Source organism: Anopheles merus, chromosome 3L, assembly GCF_017562075.2.
Source record: "Anopheles merus strain MAF chromosome 3L, AmerM5.1, whole genome shotgun sequence".
In the NCBI taxonomy this organism is placed as follows: Eukaryota; Metazoa; Arthropoda; class Insecta; order Diptera; family Culicidae; genus Anopheles; species Anopheles merus.
Window position 1 is genome coordinate 11,750,575 of NC_054085.1, and position 21,031 is coordinate 11,771,605.

General features: G+C 42.5%; 3 protein-coding genes across 3 annotated transcripts; all 3 read right to left on the reverse strand.

Moving 5' to 3' along the window:
* Nucleotides 1-1,424: 1,424 nt before the first annotated feature.
* Nucleotides 1,425-2,587, reverse strand: LOC121599189 (cuticle protein LPCP-23-like). The gene is made up of 2 exons (XM_041926804.1): nucleotides 2,480-2,587; nucleotides 1,425-2,298 (listed from the first exon to the last, which is right to left on the reverse strand). The coding sequence occupies exons 1-2, from the start codon at nucleotides 2,489-2,491 to the stop codon at nucleotides 1,555-1,557; spliced, it is 756 nt and encodes a 251-aa protein (XP_041782738.1). The 5' UTR covers nucleotides 2,492-2,587; the 3' UTR covers nucleotides 1,425-1,554.
* A 14,230-nt stretch (nucleotides 2,588-16,817) lies between these two features.
* Nucleotides 16,818-17,585, reverse strand: LOC121600243. Its single transcript, XM_041928672.1, has 2 exons — nucleotides 17,537-17,585; nucleotides 16,818-17,473 (listed from the first exon to the last, which is right to left on the reverse strand). Exons 1-2 carry the CDS (start codon nucleotides 17,546-17,548, stop codon nucleotides 16,895-16,897), a joined length of 591 nt encoding a protein of 196 aa, XP_041784606.1. The 5' UTR covers nucleotides 17,549-17,585; the 3' UTR covers nucleotides 16,818-16,894.
* Nucleotides 17,586-19,066: 1,481 nt separating this feature from the next.
* LOC121600240 lies at nucleotides 19,067-19,889 on the reverse strand. Its single transcript, XM_041928668.1, has 2 exons — nucleotides 19,786-19,889; nucleotides 19,067-19,722 (listed from the first exon to the last, which is right to left on the reverse strand). Exons 1-2 carry the CDS (start codon nucleotides 19,795-19,797, stop codon nucleotides 19,144-19,146), a joined length of 591 nt encoding a protein of 196 aa, XP_041784602.1. The 5' UTR covers nucleotides 19,798-19,889; the 3' UTR covers nucleotides 19,067-19,143.
* Between the last annotated feature and the right edge of the window lie 1,142 nt (nucleotides 19,890-21,031).

Here is a 21,031-nt window from a genome sequence, read left to right on the forward strand (position 1 = left end):
AGGCCTGCCAACCCACTTGTGGGGTTGGCTTTCAGTGACTTATTGATTTCCCCCCATAGCAGGATAGTCAGCCCTACGTAGGGCGGCACGGTCTATTTGGGGCTTGAACCCATGACGGGTATGTTGTTAAGTCGTACGAGTTGACGACTGTACCATGAGACCGGCTTTACGAGGACACTTCGAACTAAATGTACAGAACTGTGCTTATTTTCTTATGGAGTGTTTTGTTTTATCTTATTGGATGCCCTCTTATCTAGGTGTCACTGTAATATTTCAATTAATTGTATGTGAAGACAGGCAAATCATATAAGCGAGATAGCTAGAGTTACACCCGTTTTCTATTTCTGGACAATAAGCTAAAATTTCAGCTTGCCAGTGGAACAACATTCATCATCCGGGCTCTCTGTATCTTCTTCTTCTTCTATTTGGCGTAACGTCCTACGCAGACATGCCGGCCTTTAAAGGCTTTCCAGACTTAATTCATTACCACACGCAGCCGGATAGTAGTCAAATCCTTGTTACGGGGGGACGGTCCATTCTAGGCTTGAACCCATGACGGGCATATTATTGAGTCGTTCGAGTTGACAACTGTACAATGGGATTGCCCGGGCTCTGTATGCAAACGACAATTACTTTCCGCCATATTCTATTCATCATTTATGTACTAACAAAGATGTTCTCAAATCGTGTTCTTTTCTCTTTTTTTGCTTTTTGAAATAGGTTATTTTACTTTTAATAAATATAGTATCAAACAGTTTTAAACATTTATACTTTATCCAAAAAATGCAATACTTCAAAAGCTCAGGTGATCGAGCCTGCCATGAATAGGTTTTGGTTTACATTCTTTACAGGTGGAAATAATCTAGGCTGAGCATGTGATTTCTAGTTTAGAGCTAGAGATCTCGTTTGGCGTGTGGTTTTGTATGAAAAGTGCCATGTTTTCAGGCACCAACTGTTAAACTCCATGTAAAAAAGCTGGCTAGTATTGTAAAACCTCTCTTAAATCCCAGCAATTCTCGAATCACAACTAAAGACCTGCTCATGCCATAAATAATAACATCATTGAGGTTAGTCTAAGAAGATCGTATGAGCTTCAATACACAAAATTGCGGGGTCTTGTTTGCTATAGACGTACTCAAGCACGTTTTACTTATGTGAGATTTACAGTTCTAGTTAAAAAAGTTATTTGAACAATATTGCACGATGGGATTTTGAGTAGTCATGATAGTCAAATTCGAGTTTTTTCTACGTTTTCCGAATATACTTGGAGAGTATGCTTGCGTCTTTTAAGGCTTCAATTTAAAAAAATGTAAAGTTTTGTAATACTTGTACAGGATTCCGAAGTCTTGGATTTGCATCCATGTCCAATAGAAATGACATTACACTTGCTTTCGGATTTAAGTAACCATGCCCCACACAGCAGCTTCATTCACAATAATTTATGTATTTTCAACGAAACATTCAACATCGCTTTGCAAAAAGAAAAAAGGTTCATTGTGCAGTTCCTGAGCAGGCGTTTCCTTTCCCGCGGGATACCGTTCGGCCGCATCCTTCTTACCAGGCGTAGTGGGCGGCGTTGTCGGCGTAGCTGACGTGCGACACATGAGCAGCGGGCGCAGCGTAGCTCACCGTCTTGGCAGCAACGACCGGGGCAGCATGAGCGTACACGGCGGGCTGATGATGGTACAGCGGCTGATGCTCAGCGACCAGGGTCTTGGTGTAGGTGGGCTGCGACACGTACTTGGCGTAAGCGGGCTGGGCCAGGAGCGTCTTCGTGTAGGTCGGCTCAGCAACGACGTGCTTGGTGTAGGTCGGCTCGGACACGAGCGTCTTGGTGACCGGGGCGTACGCGAGCGTCTTCGTGTACTCGACGTTCTTCACCAGCGCCGGGGCGGCCTGGTAGTGGACCTGCGGGGCAGCCTGGTAGTGGACCTGCGGCGCGGCATAGGACACCGTCTTAGCGGCAACGACCGGGGCGGCATGAGCGTACACATGGGCTGGCTCCTGTGCGTACACCGTCTTGGTGTAGGCGGGCTGGGCGACGACCGTCTTCAGGGCGGGCTCGTGCACGGCATAGGTCTTGGTGAGCGGGGCAGCGTAGTGGACCGCCGGCTCAGCATAGGTGACCTGCTTGGCGACGGCCACCTTCGGCGTTTCGTGGCGGGTGATCGAGCTGTAGCTCACGGCCGGAGCGGACGAGTAGTGTGCGACCGGGGCGGCAGCATAGGACAGATGGTGGTGCTCCGGTTCGACGTAACCGGCACTGGCGCAAGCCAGGGTAGCGAACAGAACAACAATCTACGATTAAGAAGAGAAGAACGGTTTACTGAGACACATCTTTCACTAAACGACACAGTTTGGTAGTACACTCAGGATCACATCGAGAACTTTATTGCACGGACCACACATAACCTCACTGGTAATGTCACACAAGTCTTAGATCCTTTCGATCACACACGCTGTGGTGTCTCAACCTTACCTTAAAAGCCATCTTGAGCGGTTTTGCTTGGCAGGTCTGCACTAAATCGAAGCTAGCGAAGTAATGATACCTCTGGAAGCGTTTGGTCTAATATTTATATGAAAACACACACCGCTGCTCGGTGTTCACCGGCGCAGATCGAGCTAGTGCGCCCCATTCGCCGCACCGAAGAAGCCCACCTCCGAAGCGCGCGAAGATGATGGGGGTGACCTTCTTCTTGAATGAATAATCGTAAAAAAAGCGACAACAAACTTCGTCCACAGACGCACAGAACTATCACACACTTTGGCCGGCCGCCGCGATCGCGCGATGGAAGGTTTTTGGGGGTAAATGTTTGGAGTTTCGAATTTTGGAGCCGCCTCCCTTCCCAGTCACACTGCTTCCTCCCTAGAAGGGAGAGCAAACCAGAGCGGGGATCTTCGATGGCAATTTCTCACCTACAAATGCGCGCGAAGAACTCGAGTCAAGCAGACCGTTCGTTTGGTGGTGTTTTTGGAGGTTTTTTTTACTCGGCAGGTCTTCGTCCGGTATCGCCGAACAGTTTTCTCAACCACAGCTCGGTTACGGCCATTACTGTTTCCCCAGTGTTTTTGCTCGCTGTGTTTATTTTTGTCGCAAGCTTGTTAGCCGATTTTTATTGTCCATTTGGGGGTGAAGTTGCCGCAGGCTCATCGGAGGTTGCCTCGTGTTGCCTCTTGGTGGAATGGGAAATAGATTGATCCTTCACCATTGCGTGCGAGGGTGGCAAAGATCGTAGTAATCCGTGACGTCACGGTACGGTGGCAGATGAAATCGAAAGCATTGGCTGCAACGATCGCCACTGCAGTACGGTGTACAGTGTCAAAGGTTAATTACCCAGCTTGGTTTGGTGGGTTCTGGTCTGGTAGCCGTACGATCACACCTATCATCTTGCGTTATTGTTTCCAATAGCGGACGAGGACGACGAGCACAATAAATCGGTGGAAGCTCCGATGGTTGAAGGGATTTTCACATAATTATAAGCCACCCGAAAAGATGCGTTGCCCCAAGGGTTTTTGTGCGGACGGGGGGCAGAATAATTTATTGAGGAAGTGATGCGACCTCTACGCGCTTTACGCGGTGAAGATCTCGTGATCATGTTTCTAATTGGATTTTGATATTGCTTTGTCTTCCCTTCCGACTCCAATCAACCGAAAAAATACCTTTAAATTCCTTTTCATGATGGCAATATTTTGCAACATGCGAACATTACACCATTTCTTTGCACGCTACCACCGCGGCGTGACGTAAGGGCTGCTGGTGTACAGTCTATTTTTTTGTTCTTCAGTCTTTGTGTCGTTAAGCCTCAAGGCCACACGCCAATGTACGCGGCCGTACCTTTCGCGCGCAGGTGACATATTGCCAGGCCGTGCCAAAAAAGGAGCTGCTGGATGCGACTCGATACGCAATTCGGGGTAGGAGGATAAACATCGTGGGACATGCAAGCCCCAAACAGACTGATGCTACGTACCTTGTGCTGCTGCTTGCTCTCTCGTACAATAAATGACGGTACTACCTTTTGTGTGGAGCTGAGGTTGATTGAATTTAAAGTGAAATTGAGTTGGAATTAGATTGAACGTGGGGAGGGACAAGAAAGAGAATGAGAATCGTGCACAAATTCTTGATTTCTTTATTACAATTTATCTTCTCAGGAGTTATAGCTGTAAGCTACAGAGTTTTGGGCGTTTTCCAATGCGAAAATAAGAATACAATTGATTATAATTGATACAAAATTGTATGGTAATGATTATGTTATCTTTGACATTTTATCTATATTGTTTGTGTTTGCTTTCTTTCCCAGTCATTTTTAATTGATTTTTAACATCGTTAACCTGGAACGACTGAATAGCCTATATGTAGTGTCGCCGACTCCTGTAAAGAAAAGACGTGGTTCAAGTCGCATCTGGACCATATCATCTTTTATCTATAGTCTCTTAAATCCGATATCCAACATATCCGATTGCCTGTAGTGGGTCTAGTGTAGTGTATTGGGTACTAAGTCTAATTTATAATTGTATGTAAAGTTAATATAGGTATTTACTTTATATTTGGTCTTTTACACTAAGGAAAAGAAGAAGTTATCGTTAAAATTGTGAACAAAAGTGTCTGGGAAATAATTCTAGCTTCACAAAAACATATGCAATAAGCTTTTCTTCTTGGTTAACAACAAATTTAGTTGATCTACTCCTGATCATCTGGTGTGATATCTTCCAAATCGATAGTGGAAAATTGCAGGCATTCTATGGAATTTGTTAACATGTAATGGAATCTGTTAATTAAACAGACGGAGGCTTTGCAAACTTACCACTTCCATGCCATTTTTATCGTGCAAGTTTTGATTTTGTTTTCAAAATTTTTTATTTCTCTTTTTTTAGGTCTTTTTATTACATTATTATTACATAAATCATAAATCTTTGTTTTTTCTCTCGTCTCTTCAGCCTATCTCTTCGGTACCAACCCGTACCAACTATTCACAAGCCTGCCTGTCCTCTCTGTCACCTTACGTTATTGAATAACCCAATACGAGCTCGTTCGCTTCCTTTCGTTTCCTTTCTCACTCTTTTTGACTGTATCTTTTTCACGATACCTTTTTCAAAACTATTTTTACAACTCGCAAGCGCAGCTTCGGCGAAGAATTGAACACACGCTGTCGCTACTTTGTTTTTTCCTCAATTATCGTTGAAGGTTTAATGTTTTGTAAACGCATATAATAGGCACCCCAAACCACCCCGTCACTGTGGCAGCACAGCGCTCTGGGTACGGTGTCGATGCGATCGATGCCAACCGCGAACAATCGGTTTCGTCGGATGTGGTGAGATTTTCGGGCGACATTTATAAAAAAAACACTGCGACACTGGCTACCGATGATGAATCCTTGGAGGCTTTAAAATCTATGTCTTTTCTTGAGTCGGCACGAGAAGCGATTTTTCCATAATCACAACAAACGATTGATGGCATCTGTTTCGGTGTTTCGGTTTCTTGTGTAGAGATAATTGTTCCGAATGAAGAACGATTATAATCCACCACTGTTCCAATGACGAATACAATTGAATCACAACCTTGGCGTAAACAACGTACAAAATAAACAAAACTATGACTCAAATTTATGTGACGAAAAATTAGCATGCACGCCCATTTGAATGGCACACTAATTCATTAAATATTTCATCTCGATTTGAAGACGGACAGGCGCCACTAATTTAAAAATAGCTCTTCGCTCGACACGCGGGTTCAATTAACGTCACACCACCAGTCCGTCATCGGCTCATCATTTGCATACTCGTCCCGTTTCCATCAACCACGCACGAGCGAGCCTCCAAAACGCTGCAACCGGATTGCATAATTGAATTGAAGAAGCAACCGTCCGGAGATCGATCGTACGCGCGTTCATTCAACCCTACCCCAACTCAAAGTACGGTGACGACCGACCGACTGGTTGACGACAGGGTTGGCCACCACACACATGCGACTCACGTGCACATCATCAGGCTCAGGACAAACATGCGAACAGCTGATCACCTTCGCGGTCGTTGGCGCATCTTCCGTGGTAGCTTCGAGGGGAGTACAGAAGGAGGTAGAGACGCAACATCGTACCGGTTACGTCTTCATTTTCTGCAGATGAGCTCGTCGCTCTCGAACCGGTTTGCTTGCCCGACACTACTTTCGAGTTCAATGTCAATGACTGAAGATGGCCAACGCAGCAGATGAACTTGCGTACGAGCAGCATGGGCCTGTGTGTTTTTTTTCTGTTTATGTTTTTCGGGGGGCTTTTTAGGGGTCACGAAGAATTTCAATGGCGCTGGCACACGCTTTAAACTCCTTGAAGCGGCGAGGACACACTAGGAAGTAGGATCAACCTTTACGATCATGTTGACAGATCAGCATGTCACACCGGAAGTTGTTTGGTTGGTCGGAATTTGGAGCTCATTAAACCCTACGTGCACCGATGCCCATTTGTGAGGTTAGGATTAGCGTTTGGTGTCCAACTGAGAACTTAAAGCCTAAAGTTAAGCCCACAGGGTGAACTCCATTAGTACATCGTTTCACATTTGTCAGTAAGTTAGCAGGAGGTTTGTGATTGATACCCGACCCAAAAGCCATCAGAAATAGCTCCAATGTCTTAATCCACCTGTCTGACAGACAAACACAGCAAACTGCAAAACCCTTCAGGGGGTAGGGCTTTCTTCTCCGACTTCCCTTGAGGCCCATTAATCATTCCAAGCCACCTGTGTGGAATCGCTTCGCCACTGTTATGGCCCGTGATCACCCTGAAAGGGCCTCCGTCGTCGTCGTCTAAATTAATCTGTAAGGGCTTTTCAGTCGGGTGAAAGAACTGAAGGCATCATCTGGAGGTATTGGAGGTTCTATTGCGCAACGTGCAAGACAACCACGCTCGACCGCGATCTTCGAGTGTTCGTGTATGCTGTACGTTGTAAGCAAGAAACCCATTGCATACATTATTCATAATTATAATTCATACAAATTTAACACCTATTCAACGGCTGGTCCTGCCCACCCATTTTACCCTCCACCGGCAAAAGGGGAGGGAAACATTTATTGGAGATCGAGATTTTTGCGACATCTATAAATGCCACACGGTCGTCCTGGCGGGTTCCTCCCCAGAAGACAACGGGGAGATTCTGTTGGAGGGAAATGATGTTTGTCGTACCAGTCGTCACATGTACCAACCACCACTCTTCGTGAGTGTGATATTGCTGAATGTCAAACATCGGGAGAGGTTGTATAAGCAGCATCTCTGCTTAGGTGGAACCCAGCAAACCACACCATTCGCTTCGAACAGTTTAGCTGCAGGGCATTGGAGCGATAGCTGCCCGGGCCTTACATTGCGGACATGGTGCCCCGCCATGTAACGTAAAAGTGGGGTCACGCTGTTACTGTTAACAAATTGTTGTCTTCGTTTGTCTACAAAATAACTAGTGTTGGGTAAAGTGCTACTGTGCGCACTGTGCGCACAGCACATCATACTGTGCGCACAGCACAGCACAGTGCTTGAAGTGCGCATTGTGCTAGCACAGTACGGAAGTGCTAGCACAGTGCTAGCACAGTGCTAGCACTTTTCGCACAATGCGCACACTTTGCACAGTGCGCTCTCTTAGTACACTTTTCGCACAGTGCGCAGTCTTCACACAGTACGCTCTCTGAACACACTGCAAGGCAAGACACACACTGCTAGCAGACTTACTGAAAGAACGCACTGTGCTGAGAGAACGCACTGTGCTGAGAGAGCGCACTGTGCCGAGAGAGTACACTGTGCTGAGAGAGCGCACTGTGCTGAAAGAGCGCACTGTGCGAGGAGTGCGCACTGTGGGAAGTGTGCGCATTGTGCGAAAAGTGCTAGCATTGTGCGAAAGTGCTAGCACTTTGCGAAAGTCTAGCACTGTGCGAAAGTGCTAGCACTGTGCTAGCACTTCCGCAGTGGTTCGAAGTGCGCACTGTGCGCACAGTGCGCACAGCACACTAAGGGCAAAGTGCGTGTGCGCACAGCACACTGAATTGTGCTACTTTACCCAACACTAAAAATAACCCATTCGCGGTGTGGTTTTCTTGATTGAAACGGTATGATTACTCCAGCCGCCAAGCGGCGGACGCCGGGCTTTCGAGTCGTCGTGTTTTACTACACGTTTCTATTAATTTAAGCTTTATGTCTTCCATCTCTCCGCATAATCTTCTATCATAAAACGCACGCAAAAGCCCATTAGAACTAGAGGCACCGGATTTTTTTATTATAGATTTCCGGATCACATTCAATCGGAGGGTTGCTAGCGCCGCCTGTTTGATGTTAGTTCCAAGATCACAACATTCTGTGGCTTGTATTTTTTTCTCTCTCACTTCGCAAACAGCACTAACCAGGACACATGATAGGCAATATTTTTGTCTAATTTATGTTTCCCACGTCCGGAACTGAGCACACTCGCCCCAGTGCCTAGAACCGGAACCTTTCACCGGCTTCGGTAGCGCGTTCAAGGACTCCCCTGACGACCCGCCTGGCACACGCAAATCAGCCATCTAACGCCAAAGTTAATAGCGTCCAAGATTCAACGCGCTCTCGTCACGACCTTGCCGTCGCCCCTGTTTTTCAACCCTGTAGCCTGTAGCTCCAGGGCCCTCTCTCGCTCTCTTCGTGTCCACATGCGCGATTAATCATAAAACTGCAAACTTATGGCTGGTGGGTAGTCGGAGGACGAGGACGAAAGTCGGTACCCCGTCCTGTGCCGTTTGCGCGATGATGAGTCACATTAGGGCGCGTACACAAGCGGGTGATGCTGACGTGTGTGTGTGTGTGCCTGTCACGGCGAGTCGCGCAATCGAGTAGAGATGCGAGCGACTGACGCCTCCTGGAGTTTGCTGAGTGCGATTTATGTCTCGTTGACATTGACGCTCGCGAGTCGCACGATCGTGATGAGTTTTTGAGGGCTTTGAGGCTAAGAAGAAAAAAGGGCGTCAAATGTCTGGGATTTATTTCAATCACTGCCCACTTCAACTTCAATATTACAACTCATAAGTTATTGTACTCGTCGCCACTAGAGTTACTTTGTTGCGCTCGCTCGGGATGCTGGAGTTGGAGTAAACGAAACGATTAGTGTGGAGTGGCTTTGTACTGTCACGGGGAGTATCGGAATGCAAAGAAAATACCGATTCAATTAGGAGCAATTATGATAAAGCTGGAGCGAGTAATGGATTTGCCAAGGACGCATAGGAATTAATTGGTGCTTTGTTGTCAATTAAATCACACTTTGTTGCCCATGTTAAGCTACTTTCTTTGTTTTATTTTGAGTTGAAGCTTAAAAGCTTATCTTGAAGCTACAAATACCTTCATTGCTTTGTTGTTGGTTTTTTTTCTCAACATTTTACCGTCAACATTCAAGGCTTCAGCAGCCCTCGGCGTCTGTGCCCTCGGCTTAAGAGCAGCCAATTGGCAAAACTGTTTAATTTCAAGAGCAACACTTACCACAACGGTAATGCATCCACTGCTGCCACCTGTGTTGCCATTTTGGCAGATTTCGTGGTGCACTCGTTACGCACGTCTAACCCAACTAAAAGAAGAGAAAAAAACAATACAATCAACGACAGGCACCTCGAACAAACCCAAACAGACGAGGACACGATGAAGCACAGAGCTACAACCGCCGGCTGCAACCGCTTTGGTGCAGCGGAGTTGCGACTCCTCCGACATAAATTTCACACTCGACGGCTCATCGAGAATGTGGCTAACGACATTTGACGAAGCTAATTTAATAAACATCCATGAAGGAAAGCCTCCCCTAAACCTCACTTTAGGCTTTTTTGGAAGCAAAAAAAAAACGACGCGAAAGAGTGTGCAAAATGAGAAGTTTAATATATCATGAAATCTGTTTTTGTTGCATCTTTTGCACTTTCGATTGAAGAAAAACCGTGCCTCGAAGTATCAATGGTTCAATCTATCGACTCCATTCGGGGGAATGATTGTGAAGTCTTCGTGCAATAAATGATGTGAAACGAACGGACGATTATGCCGTACCCGTCGTTGCGATTTTCTACGATCACAGTGTGACGATAACGATTGTGTGCAACGATTTTAAATATGTCATCAATGATAAAGATTTCAGAGAACCGTATCCTTTTAAACATCAATGATAATAAGTGCGTGTGGATAACATTTTATTTTTGTCAATTGCGTTGATAACTCAAGTGGTGCGTATTTTTTAACTATTTTTTCCTGATTAGTCATTGAAATAACACACATCTAAAAACATCTAAAAAGATTTGCTACAAGTAGAGAGAAAAAAGATCAGAATAATCTAGCTTGAGTATAAGCAGAGTGATTATTTATTAACTTTGAAACATGTTTGCATATATAACTTTTGTCACGCACATTTTATGTGACATTTTGTCGTTTACAATTCATTATACATACTAAGGCCACGTTCTAACGATCCTTATTCGATCTAGAATTTGGACAAAGTTGATGCCACAACAAGCCGTAAATTGGTTTTTGGGAAATGTCAGCTTGCTTAAATTAATAGTTCTTCCTTTTACACTGCACCATGTTTCCTCATGTTCTTTTCATGTCTTTTTATTACTGTTGATGTTTGAATTTTACCTGTTGATTCTAGATCCGTTTAACTTTTATTCGCTTTGTGCTATGTTTTTTGTTTGCGTTATTAATGAGCCTCATTTAAGAAATGTTTGAACTTTAGTCGGTTATTTATTTTCATGAGTTTAAATGGTACCATTTTAATTATAACTAAATTCTGAGCCAATTACTAAAGAGCAAGAGCTAAAAAAATGGTTCAATAAAACATAGTTAACCATTCTTGGAAGTGAAGATAAAAATGCAGCATTTGTGTTATTTTTGGGAAGCTGATCGATTTCAATAACACTAAAAATTCCTCGATTACATCGCTCTTTTGCGTTCCATGTATTCCACCTTCACACTCACCCACCGGCACAGCAGCAACCGTAGGGTTCCGTATGATCAAAATAATTAGGTCGCATCTCGACCGGTTTCCCACAGAGCAAGTGGCGGCGGCGGCGGCTGCGACGACGACCCCTTGGAGGCATTACGTCACACGCCATAGTTCAATCGCGTGTCACTCTTACGGTGCGTGCCACTTTCTTCGCTCAACGACCAGCAGTGCGCTTTCGCTGCGCACCGAAAACAAGAAAACCACACGGCCACAGGTCGAAAGCCGATCGAAACATGCAACCTTGAAAAAACGGTTCCCTAAAGGCTCGCGCGCACTCAACTCCCTCGCTCTCTCTTTCTCTTTCTCTCTTCCGTGCTGCACAAGCATGATTATGTGGACAGATTTACCGTTGATAGTTGATTGTCGATTGTGGTGCTGGGCTGCTTAATCGGGAGGGCAATAAAAGGTTAAACATATGAAACGCTCACACTGCCCGTAAGCACATGATGGACGGTTTTCTCGGTGCGGCCGGTAGTAGTAGTACCGGTAATTGTCGTCCCGCATGACACGGTTGTCTCCCCCCACTGATGCACGGGAGTGTAAATTTAGGGTACTGGGAAAAGTAAAAGTCCTCAGTAACAGCAAGCGCAGTTACCACTTTTCTCCTCTGTTTTTAAACGCTGGCAATCGCACAAGAAAACAGGTTTCGTGAGATGAAGCGCGAACGAAACTGGCTTGCTGCTGTGGCCTGTGCCGGTCCAGGACTTCAGGTATCATCGAGCTAGCAAGCGGCAAAGTGTGTGATTCCACTCCACATGCACGCTCCGGTGGTGGTCCACTTGCCCTTAGGTTCCTGCCGCTATCGGCCGTCCGCACAGGATAATCCTGCTCACCTTGGAACTCCTTTTTGCCGAGGTGATTGAAAGTGTAGCAGGGCCACCCTTTTGTGCAGAGAAGATCGAACCTGAGGATGCAACGATGAGTGGCTGCAACCGCCATTCCATTCGCCCGACTCCATCCAAACGATGCCATCTTCATCGATCGAAAGGGAGGGCTTTTTTTTGTTCGCATCGCAAATTTCATGGACAGTGTGCCTGTCGGCAACCGTGGTTAAACCGGATTTCGGAAGCAGAGTTTGCGGTGTGTCCTTGAGCATCGCTCCTCAACCTGTAACTGACAAAGTGGAATCGGATACAAGCAGAAAGAAGTGTAACAAATTTAGACGAGAAGTGTAAAATCGGAATCGCCCCAGGGCCTGTATACCTCCAAGGAGTGTTTTATTTACAGAACAATTAGGCTTACATGGTATAGCCATCGCTATTTATAGCTGTTTTTGTTTGGAGGCCGTCCACACAGTGGAATCATGTTAAATTATGGTATTATGTCTAATGTGCGCGCAATAACGACTAACCACAATAATTATAATTGATTATTTTGATCTTTATTAGCCTTAATTTTTTTTTGTGGAATTCAACAATATTGTAATTATTTTTGGTGTGGTAGTTTTTTAAAGTTTTCTTTTAAATGACAACAATCAGAAACAACTAAACTAAAAAGCATTAAACTAAAGCTTTATAATGAAACCTGGCAAACAAAACAGACATACGAGTCATAGGGTCTGACTGACTAGCACTGGATCGAAGCTGAGCTATCCGCCAACTATTTCTAGTCCTAAGCGAGCAAAATGATGCAAAAATGTTGATGCGAAAGTTAAAAGTTATCATCTTATTATATATAATAATTCATTCATATAATTCATTGGGAAACAGAGATATTTTTGATTGTCTTACATTTGATGTTTCCGCCTATTAATAATCATGAAGTAAATTCTACAGTATTCAACTAAAAGTAAGGAAAAATCCATCACTAGCTTATCTAGTTAACCCGTCATGACGATTTTAGTCCGTTCCTGTGATTCACTCGTTATACGAAAAACTCGTTAAAAACTCGAGAGGCTCTTTTGTATTTAAGTAAATAATTTCTTTTAAATAAAGCAATAAAGCAATAATTTTTTTTTAATTCAAAGGAAAACGTCTTCCTAATTATTAAAAAATTTAAGATATTTGTAGTTCACTGTTAATTTGTCATTATTGTTGGTCCGTTTTCCGTGAGGCAGTGGTCCATTGACTTATTTTTTCTATCCTATTTTTGCAATGATCTTTTATCGCGTTACGTCTTGGATACTTTGTTCTTGCGCTGTTAAACATTTCATACTAAATTTGTTGTGGTAAGAATAATAAATAATAAATAATATAAGCATGAATTAAGTTTTAAACATGTCGCTTAGCATACAATCTACAACACAGCCATTCGCACACCGCATACGTAGTACTACGAAACTTCTCCAACTGACAGCTATTGGCAGGGGAAACTCTCGCCTTCATGAGTTTAGAAAGTCTCATTTACCTGAGCGATAAACAAAATTAAAAGGATTTCTCCATGTTAACCGATCTTTATTTCAGATCTGCTCGCAAAAAACGTATCCCAAACTCGAATTGATATTGCTCGTTATGCGAGATTTTACTCGTTAAGTGTATATATCTCATTACATTTTAATCACAATATGGCTAATTGTGTACCAAAAGAAATGCTATTTACCCAAGTGACATTTATTCTAAATTTTTAACCATAAACTGCTCAAATTGTACTCGAGATACCAAAAAATGTGGATTTGTGTGTGATAAACCGTGTAGAAAATATCAAAATTTCGTTTGTGTGTGCGAATGATCTTCTCCTATTGGATGAAGATAGCGTTCAATTCGTTTTAGATTAAATTGCTTGAATATTTGGCGTAAAAAGAAGGTACACTTCGTACGGCGTTGGTTGATGCAGATTCGATAGTTTTTTGTATAAAATAAACTATACGACCAGTAATAAGCATTGGAAACGTTATTTCCCAAAGCATAGAGAAGAAAGCATCGAAAAATACAACTCACAGTCGATTTTAAAGGGCTTGTTCTAAAAGTCCCTTAAACTGGTGCAGTTTAAGGGAAGTTTAAGGTGCCAGTTTAAGGGAAACAGCTCAAAACCCCGATTTTAGAACTCGAAAGTGTCAATTGGAAAATTATCAACTGTTTCGGCAATAATATTAAATTAAATGAATTTCCCTGTGATTCCCCGCTGACCATTATGTTTTCACCGTAAAGAAAGGGGAGATTCATAATAAAATGCATTTTATTCATTATTTCAATATGTTGTATAATTGGAATAGTTGGATAAGCCATACAAAAAATTGGATAGGATAGGATTTGGATTTGGAGGAAAATTGGATAGAAAAAAAAACCCTAGCTTTAAGAGAGGTATTTGTTGAGCATTTTGAATTTTGCTCGTAATGCGATATTCTCTTTATGGGGGGTATTCGTTATGAGAGGTTCCACTGTATATTATTTATGCTAAAAATACGAAAACTCGCATAAAAATGAAATAATCGATGATTGAATAACAAAACATGTATTTGAAACCATTAAATTAAAGTACTTGATAGATAGTTAACTATTTATGCATGCGCGAGAGTTCGTGCTTTTCATTCTTTGCTTAACTTTTTTATGGCACATACTAGTAACTAAAACTTGTCGTTGTCAAGATGATTACAGTGTATTATCTTCTTTTTTTATGATTAACACAGCGTTGCTAAAAATTAGTAGACGTATAAGTTATTGTTTACGATAGACATGTTTTATTTTATCGTTCATTTTTCTTTATCATCCACCTTCCTGCTTCTTGTAGAATACTGTTTCTCCATTCTCAAGCATAATCGTCAAATAGATAATTCCTTTCTACAGCAGCTGTTGTGACACGATTCTTAATACGCATTAGAATAGGAATTAGAAGAAGGGCGCACGGGTTTTATTAATTAATTCATAATGATGGTGTAACCTTCGATGGATATCAAAACATCCCACAAATAGGCTGGTGTCGAAATCCCACAAATAGGCTGTGGTAAAACAATAAAGCCCCGAAAAGATTTATAACTCTTAATTATAGCTTTTAAAGATATGCGAAACATAGGAGCTAGGCAGAACATTTATCAGAAATAGGAAAACCATTTTTTTCTATGATCTTTCAAAATAGTTTCGCAATATTATTGTGTTCTATGAATCGTTTTGTTTCCTATTCAATAAACGAGTATTCGAAATTGTATTTGTCCACATACTGTCCACATGCTGACCCTCTTCTTGTAAACGGATTATTAAAAAAATGTGTAGTAATCCTTTCCTATTGAAATGACGACCGACAGTTAATCCTCCGCCAAATCGAATGTGGTAAAAAAAAAAAACAAATCAACCTCACCTAACTGGCAAATTCAAAATATTTGTGGTGCAAATAAAACAGCCCCAAGTACAGCGAAAAGAGCACCAAACCACGCCGAAAGGTCACACTAGGTCACAGTGCGCAGCTGACGACTAACAGCGTTGTTGATCGGTAGATTAAAGACCTGTCCGAGCAGGAGGCGTGAAACGAATTCGCAGCTGTAACCACACCGTACCTGACAGCCGGGACAGCGCTACCCCGTGACTTGACGAATTGGTTCTCGCCGCATAAACAATGGCTTTTTTTGAAGGATGAAATCTTTCCACCACGTTTTAATGTAGGCCATAATTTGGCTCTGTCAAAACTATGTTTGACTTTAGGCTCTAGAATGGTGAAAATGGTGACTCAAACATTGATCAGGGTGTTCCCGTTTTTTAACTTATTTATTCTAGGGCTTTTTGGTCACTTATTTGGCTCTACAGCCGCCCACTCGTTTACACCCTTTGGTAGTCATGCGGGACATAGCTTAGCTTGGGAGCATAAGTGAGCGTTTTGCGCACCCGACTCGGATGAAATGCTCCAAACTGGACGTACTTCCTTACGTAGGCCGGCTGCTGTACACCGATCACTAGAGGGCTGGTTCCTTGAAGCGTGCTGCCGTACTTTGGGACCAGAGGAATCCTACTTTGAACATAAATCGGTTCAGCATAGCCAGTGGGATAGATAGGTCGGTAAGTGTTTGCCGTCGTTTGCACGCTGTTTTTAAAATTGGGCAAAGCTGGTTGCGGTTTCGTTACTGGACGTCTGTAGGGAATGTTATAAGCTTGAACTGAAGTTACTTGTGGAATCGGCTTCGTGTAAGAATTGGACACATTTTGAGCAACAGTTTGCATTGTATGAGGTTTAGTATGTTCCTTTAAATGTTCCACCCTTTTCGGAACGATGTGTCTAACGAAGCTCACATAGCTGACAGCGGTTGGAATGTAATTCGTTTTAATCGGGTTCAAAGACTTCGTTTCTTCGGAGTGTCTTAACTCTGCACTTGTCAACGCAATTAGAATCAGGATCTGCAAATATAAACGAAAAATGTTGAAATAAAGCACCTAAAGAAACTGTTCCTTTCCATCTCTTACCAAACAAACTCTCATCGTTTGGTGCGACATATTGCTCCTGGGCGAAAGTTCCAGCCACTTGCACTTGATGACACCGAGATTGACACTGTGGTGAGTGACGACAGTTTGCTTTCTTTTTATATGCCACCAACCGAGTTTGGTACTTTCTTATCGGTTTACGGTTCACTTATTTGAAGATGAAAATTCATTACCTAACTCGATACCCTCCTACGGTCGCTTATCGCTTTGAAGAGCTATCAGTTAGCAAAACACACCAACCAATTATCACATATCAACACATACTCGAGTCATATAATTTTGTAACGCAAAGCAACGAAACAAAAGTCAGCTGGAGCTCATTTAATATTCGCCTCAATTAATTGATCTGAACGGATGGGGCAGCGTTTAAGCAAATGAGATGTTAATTTGATTAAGGGCAGACTAATGTGTTTCGATCTGTGAACAACTGGAGTATTATGTGACTTGTGGGAGTAATAACGAGATTCAAATATGCTCTAATAATATTAAATCTCTCAATCAGTTATCTTACTTCAAAATGACATTTTATTTAAAATATCACGAATCAAAAGACACAAAACAAAAAATTGTCATCACAGCCACACCATTTACCAGCCATGGGCACCATAGCCTCCGTAGGCGACCTGCGGGCCATAAGACAGGACCTTTCCACCGTAGATCGGAGCTGGCTGAGCGAGAATGCTCTTGCCGTACACGGGCTCAGCGATCAGCGTCTTGGCCGGGTAGATCGGCTCAGCGAACACGTTCTTGGTATAGATGGGCTCCGACACGATGGTCTTGGCGTAAGCTGGCTCAGCAGCGATCACAGTCTTGGCGTAGGTTGGCTCAGCAGCGATCACAGTCTTGGCATATGGGCCATAAGACAGAGGCTTCGTGTACTCGAGAGCCGGAGCCTGGTACAGAGAGTGAGGGGCAGTATAGGACACGGGCAGAGGGTTGGTAAGAGCCAGAGGCTTGCTGATCACAACCGATGGGGCAGTCTGGGCGTATCCGTGGTACAGCTGAGGCTCCGGAAGAATGGTCTTGCTCAGCACTGGCACTGGAGCAACGTTCTTAATGACGTTGGAGTAGCTCACAGCCGGAGCCACACCGTAGGACAGATGGGAGTGGTCGCTCGGGATGTATCCAGCGCTGACACAAGCCAGGGAAGCGACGATCAGAACGAACTGGAAGGGTTGGACCTATTGTTAGTATCTCAGGAAGAGATTTGTATCGTTAGTTTGACTTACTTTGGAAGCCATGGTTGGAGAGATGATTACAGTGGGAGGATGTGCTTTACTGAAGACTACTGATCGCTGAGAGATGTCGTTGTGATCAGCTGATAGAGCTTTTATACGGATTGGCGGTGTGCGAAAATCCGCAACAACAGGATGTAAGAGGGGCGTCGTTTGAAATCAATTGGCATTGCGTCTTTGTTGTCATTGTCATAACTATCGTTCATTTCATAATTGTATGGTTTAAAAATGGCTTGAAGAAGCATATTGTCTAGTTGTTTGTATTGTATACTTATAGATCGTAGAAGAGTAATCGCACATAATTAAAATTTTAGGCTAAAAGCAATTCTTTTAAATCTCCTTTTCATTTGAATTATGTGCAATTTTAATAACTTTTTCATCTTCTTTTTGACTTCTGTATTCGTCTCAGTCATGCATTTAATACAAGTTTTGCAATAAATATGAAACAATTCGTTTAGTTGTGTTCATAGTCTCTTGAACCAGTTCAAAGCTTAATCAACTCAACAAATATTTAATGTAATAAAAGCCGTGCTTTTAGTATAAGGAATTACAATTATTCCGTGAGATCGTTTTTCATTATATTTAAAACTCTAAGTGTCATTTATAAAAGCTTAAAATGCGTGGAATGATTAATGTTCTCCATAGTATTATTTGTCGAAGACTTTAAGACCAACAGAAAGCCAAGAAGCATAAAATTAAATAGTGAAATAGTTGTTCCAACTGACAATTGTTTCAATAAGACGAAATACATGCAATCAATGATTTGTCTGTGTAAAGTTAAAAAACTGGATAATGTGGCTAGTAATATTCGTTATTGGCCGATGTTTGTTCATGATGTAATTTCCTGTATATTGTGTACCTTGAAAGACCACAATCGAACAATTTTCAGAGCGCAACACATGCAAAGTTCGTTCTTAGTGAACAGATCGCTCTTAACTTGCATTTTTATCTACAGAAAATTATACACTCTGATGTCTTTAGTAAACACAAAGAGTTGTTTGTTTATTGTAATATCATATACATATACAACATACCATAATATCATAAACGACTACAATTTCACATGATAGAAAATATAAAACGAGGGATACTATAACACGATAATTAGGAGGTATCAGGCTCAAGAACAAGGTATAAGTCATTCGTGTGAAAGTAATGATTCCTACAACACTTTTATTTTACCTTGATTATGTTCTTCCATGTAGATTAATCAATATCTTAGTTTCCAATAAACACGCAAATCAATTTTTATGTAGCTTGATAAGAACTCCTTTACAATTGCATTTTTCAGGCTGAATTATTGTCAGCCAAATGAGTTTCAAAACGAAATTACTAACCAAGCAATTCTAGAATTCGGAAAAGTTGTCTGCTTAAAAGAAATCAGTGATATGTAACAACAAATATTTCGACTCAGGAAATGATTTACATCGATAAAATATCTCAACTGATCTATTGTATTACTATTGTCCATTTCAATTGATGAATTACTAAAAAAATCTCGAATTCATGCTTTATATTACATAAATAACCGTTTATTCTTGCACATATCACATATATCACTTAGCACGCATTCAGACGGTACATTATCACAGTCAAAGCATTTACCAGCCATGGGCACCATAGCCTCCGTAGGCGAGCTGTGGGCCATAAGACAGGACCTTTCCACCGTAGATCGGAGCTGGCTGAGCGAGAATGCTCTTGCCGTACACCGGCTCAGCGATCAGCGCCTTGGCCGGGTAGATGGGCTCAGCGAACACGTTCTTGGTGTAGATGGGCTCCGACACGATGGTCTTGGCGTAAGCTGGCTCAGCAGCGATCACAGTCTTGGCGTAGGTTGGCTCAGCAGCGATCACAGTCTTGGCATATGGGCCATAAGACAGAGGCTTCGTGTACTCGAGAGCCGGAGCCTGGTACAGAGAGTGAGGGGCAGTATAGGACACGGGCAGAGGGTTGGTAAGAGCCAGAGGCTTGCTGACCACAACCGACGGGGCAGTCTGGGCGTATCCTTGGTACAGTTGAGGCTCCGGAAGGATGGTCTTGCTCAGCACTGGCACTGGAGCAACGTTCTTGATGACGTTGGAGTAGCTCACAGCCGGGGCCACACCGTAGGACAGATGGGAGTGGTCGCTCGGGATGTATCCGGCGCTGACGCAAGCCAGGGAAGCGACGATCAGAACGAACTGGAAAGGTTGGACCTATTGTTAGTATCTCAGGAAGAGATTTGTATCGTTAGTTTGACTTACTTTGGAAGCCATGGTTGGAGAGATGATTGCAGTGCGAGGATGTGCTTTACTGAAGACTACTGATCGCTGAGTGATGTCGTTGTGATCAGCTGATAGAGCTTTTATACGGATTGGCGGTGTGCGAAAATCCGCAACAACAGGATGTGAGAGGGGCGTCGTTTGACGGTCATCAAATCAATCGGTATTGCGTCTTTGTTGTCATTGTCATAACTATCGCTTATTGCTTTATCGCATGGTTCAAAAATGTCTTGAAGAAACATTCGGTCAAGTTGTTGTAGTCGGGAAGGAATTGATAAGAGAAATGTTATAATATAGTTGATTATTCTTCGTTCATAGTATTTATTGGTAATTTTTTGAACTTACCATTACAATAGATTCGATTTATGTTTCAATTTGTTTGCTTCTTTAGAGTTTTTCAATGGAATTTCTCATACATTCGCATTGTATAAGACTGTTAGACTGTGACAAACTTTACATTTCAGTGTACTGTTGCTGAAACTACTTTATTTGTTTGTGTGCAGCAGGCATGTGATTGGCAAATATTTAATTGAATAGGAGTTATTGAACTAACAGGATGAAGTAAAACTGTTTAGTGTGAACATTTTTAGAATTGTTCCTTAAGTTTTATTCGATTGTTCTCATATATGAACGATTATAAAGCCTGGCATTATGTTTGTAACTTAAATTAAGTGTTTAATTAAGAATCTTTGGGAATTGGGACTCTACTGTCCAGCGAATAAAGATTTTTTTTTTCTTTTGGCTCAACAACCGTTGCCGGTCAAGGCCTGCCTGTACCACACTACTTGTGGGTTTGGCTTTCAGTGACTTATTGATCCCCCCATAGTAGGATAGTCAGTCCTACGTATGGCGGCACGGTCCATTTGGGGCTTGAACCCATAACGGGCATGTTGTTAAGTCGTACGAGTTGACGACTGTACTACGAGACCGGCTATGAATAAAGAATAAATACATGAAAAAATAAATGAATTAATAATGCGCCGCGTAGAATAAATTCCAAAAAAATAAAATCTCAAACAGAACTCAAAGTTGTACACTGCTTTTAGTTTCTATAGCCGCACTCCCAATTTTCGTATTTTTGATATATTTTAAATAGATATGATATCGATCAGAAGAAGGTGTTTGTTGGTGGTTCTAGAAAATGAATGTTGTACATTTTTAAACATTTTTGTCATGCATGTAGCGCTTATGATAACCAATAAACGTTGTTTTGGTCGTTTATATTCTG